Genomic DNA, 3,924 nt, shown 5'->3' with positions numbered 1-3,924 from the left:
TAGCACGCTGTTCAGGAAGAGATTTTGGAAACAGTCAGAAATGCAGGACTAGACAGAGGGAACCAACTCAGGCATGGAGAGTCAAATCAGGTCAAGTCAAAGGTTGTATTTTTGAGGGAAAAGGATGTTAGATGAGAGAGGGGAAGAGGTCAAAGGTGGAAAAAGCTCTTAGGAGAACATGTCAGAGCTCAGGGTGAAGCAGAACTGTGACTTGCAGGATGGCTTATGACAGCTCAGGCTATCCCAGCCATAGGATACAGATGCAGAAGAGTTACCTGAACAGAATAAGGGTAAATGTTGCCTACGGGAGATGTCTTTGCTACAACATGTTTTATGTCTGGAGCATCCTCACCAACATTCACATTTCCTGGCTGTCTCTGAATTCAATTCAAAATCAGACTTTGGTTTTCAGATCTTCTCCCAACTCACTTGATCTTATATCCACTTGCTGCCCCACGCAGCCCAATCTGTCTCCCATTGCTCCCTCTAAATAAAGCTGTGCCTTTCCCCCTGCACGAATGCCCTCAGTCCCAGCTCTCCTTTGTTATGCACCCTGATGTTCTTCACTTGTTTTTCACTTAACATTCCTTCTCCCTGGAAGATAGTTTGTGTTATTGGGTATGGAGGAAACTGCATATACATGCATTGTATTTTATTGCATTGCATGGTGTTGTATTGCATTATACTGTGTTGTTTCAGAGTAACAGCCGTGTTAGTCTGTATTCGCAAAAAGAAAAGGAGTACTTGTGGCACCTTAGAGACCAACCAATTTATCTGAGCATGAGCTTTGTGAGCTGTAGCTCACGAAAGCTCATGCTCAAATAAATTGGTTAGTCTCTAAGGTGCCACAAGTGCTCCTTTTCCTTTTGCATACTGTGTTGTGTCTCATTGCAATGTTTTGCATGGTACTATATTATACTACACTGGATGATATTACAATGAAATGTATGGTATTGCATTGTGTTACATTATAATGTGTTGCAGAACACTGAGTATTCAACATTGCACAAAGCCAGGCCAGCCAGCCAGCCTTCTGCACGAGTGAGACATCCTATCCAAATCCTACACTGCTATAGAAAAGATTTCTGGAGTAATGTTGCTACTTTGTGACCACATACTTTTCTTGCAAAAATGTAGCAACATCTTAGACTGAATTCAGGAGCTGGAAAAATTCCTTTATGTATTTAGTACCAGCAGAGAATTGCCTGATATCCACACTCCACACATTTCAATGAACAGGCAGTGCCACCTGCCTCCTGGGCTATATCATACAAACACCTGTGTCAATTTTCCTTTGCTAGCTCAGTGGAATTGCTTCTTCAGAGATGGTTTGGTTTGGATTACAGATGGGTATTTATCTATCCTCTCTTCATAAGTGTAACTATCTTCCAGTTAACAGCAATGTATCTCCTTACATGCAGGTTTGCAAAACAGCTCACTAATGGCAAGTATGTTTCAGACCACCCCAAGTGCTCCTGCATTATCCCTTTGGCCAGGGGTGGTAGAACAACTACTTCCAGTATTGATGGGAGGGGAAGGCAAGAGAGAGCACACACTGATACCTGTGGTCACACATCTACGTTACACACCAGGGATGTGTGAGTTTCATCCCCTCTGCTCCCACAGGCTCTACAACCCTCCAAAGGCACCTCCCTGTGCAGATACTGAGAGGGACATGAGGATGCAGCAGCTCCTCTCTCTGCTAATGGGGCTACTGGTCACTGACCTCTCAAGTGAGCCTAGGGTGCCCTACAGCAGCCACCTGGGTGGGGTCAGGCTCCCTGGAGAGGTTTCATCACTCCACAAGATGTCCAGCTTTGTCTTTCAGGTGCATAGGGCAGATTAGTGGAGCAGTCAGTTAAACAGCAAGAACAGATGGACTAACACCAGTAGTGGGGAGACCCGTCAAGGTAGACTCCCCTTAGTCTATGTTAGGGGCACCATTATCTTTCCCATCAGCAGTAGCCCCATCACATCTCCCACTCTGAACACACCACTACCGCACTCTCTCACAGGCTTCCCACACACAGGATACACCTGCACTTCATTGTGTGTACTCTCTTCTGTTTTCCACACATGCTAATCAGTTCTGACAGCTGATCACTAGATGGAGCCACAATCAAACGCACAAACTGGTGTGTTACACTGACACTCCCCAGGCTGGTCAGTGCCCTCAGCACACGATGCATAATTTGCTCAGAACTGGAACCTTTAGCCAGATGCATTTATGGGGAAATTGACCGCAATAGCTATCCAGACTAACTTCTCTGACAAAGCCCCAGAGACGGTGGTTCTTCTTGTGTCTTTATCCTACTATGCAGAATACAGACATAGAGACACTTGCACTGGCATACGTTCTTAAAGAGAGATAACATAAAAAACAATCATTTTGAATATAAAAAACTATACTAAGCAATGAGTATAATCCACATTCTGTGCATTGTGATGCCTTGGTATCTGAAGCCCCTAGAGCCTGAGCCAGAGCCAGGGTGACTCTAGTCATGTTTCAGGAGTCTATGTTCATAGTTAGAATTTGTGATCTGCTACATGATCACATGTGACATCTACTCTGATGGCATCTTCCCCAACAACATTTCTCAGGAGAAATTCTCACTCCTGCATTAGCAGCAGGAAAGCATCATCCGGGAGAAGGGGACCAGACATGAGTCTCCAGGACATTCATGAAACTGGCCTTTCAGAAAGCAGAATGAGATGAACCTTTCCTCTGCAGTGACACCATGTTGACTTGACTCCTCCCACTGAAGAATGTATTTGTCTGTCCCTTCTCACTTCCCTTGAAGCACAGAGAGAAGGAAACCCAGAGCATGGAGGAGACAGAGCAGAGTAAAGCTGACATCATGTTGAGATATCTCCTGCTCTCTGCACTGCTTCTCTGGGCCCCAGGTACTGTTTGAGTGGCCACGGGGATGGGGTGGGGCAGGCAGGCTCAGAATCTCAAGTTGAAGGGACACATTCTCGTCATTGAGACTAAGGTGTGAGGGGATCTCTGGAGACTGCATCTGCTTAGAAATGCTGGGAGGAATAGAGAGAACCACTCAGGAACAAGGACTTGTGGGTAAAACACCCAACTCAGAGTGTCTGACCCAAGAGTGAATCCTAGATAGGACACACTTAGTGCATATCCCATGAATTCACTGTATAGGGAAGTCAGCTCTCAGCCAAGAATCTCCCATAATGACTTCTGTTTGGCTGAACAGTGAAGATAACTGTCCTGTTTTTCATTTTAACTTTTATTCTGCTTCTCAATTTTTTTTACCCTCTTTCTCTCCTTCTGACTTTCCTTCTTTCCCTTCCTTCCTCCCTGTTGCACTTTTTCATCAACCTGTCACCATCTGTTCTATCATATTGTTTCCTATTTCCTTCCAGGTGTAGGCTCGGCCTACGTGGAGCAGCTGCCCTTCCTCACAGGGGTTCCAGGAGAATCCCAAACTCTGCAGTGTACATTGAAAGAAACTAGCCACTACTGGATGTACTGGTACTTGCAGCAGGAGGCAGAGGAGCTAGGGCAGCTCTTCTATTCTTCAGGAGATGGATCTGGGACCAACTTCACAGCTAAGCCCATGTCAGCCTGGAGGAAGAACAACAATTGGCATCTACAATGGAAAAACCTTTCACGGTCAGACTCAGCTGTGTATTACTGCGCCTGCAGCATTGCACAGTGACACAAAGCCCTGAGACAGCCAGCAAAAACCCAGAGAGACAGAGACAGGGGAGGAGATAGGGAAGCTGTGTGCACCTAGGAGTCGAAAGGACACTGTAGGGCAGTGGTTCCCAGATGAAGTGTCTGGGATATACAGAACATCTCCCAAAGGGGTGCAAAGAGCCCCTGGAGCCCCCATCCTAGATCACTGACCTGGTCACACACTTGAGATGTGACTTGGCCTCTATTAATAACAATGGGAG

The 3,924-nt window shown here is 45.9% G+C and overlaps 1 gene segment (V, D, J or C); it reads left to right on the top strand.

Moving 5' to 3' along the window:
* Nucleotides 1-2,825: 2,825 nt before the first annotated feature.
* Nucleotides 2,826-3,683, top strand: LOC144267595 (T cell receptor beta variable 30-like). The segment is given in 2 exon segments: nt 2,826-2,904; nt 3,388-3,683. Coding segments are annotated over 2 exon segments (375 nt in total).
* Nucleotides 3,684-3,924: the final 241 nt, after the last annotated feature.

Source organism: Eretmochelys imbricata, chromosome 1 (genome assembly GCF_965152235.1).
Source record: "Eretmochelys imbricata isolate rEreImb1 chromosome 1, rEreImb1.hap1, whole genome shotgun sequence".
Classification (NCBI taxonomy): domain Eukaryota; kingdom Metazoa; phylum Chordata; order Testudines; family Cheloniidae; genus Eretmochelys; species Eretmochelys imbricata.
The sequence above is the reverse complement of the archived record's forward strand: the minus strand, read 5'-3'. Positions and strand labels throughout refer to the sequence as shown.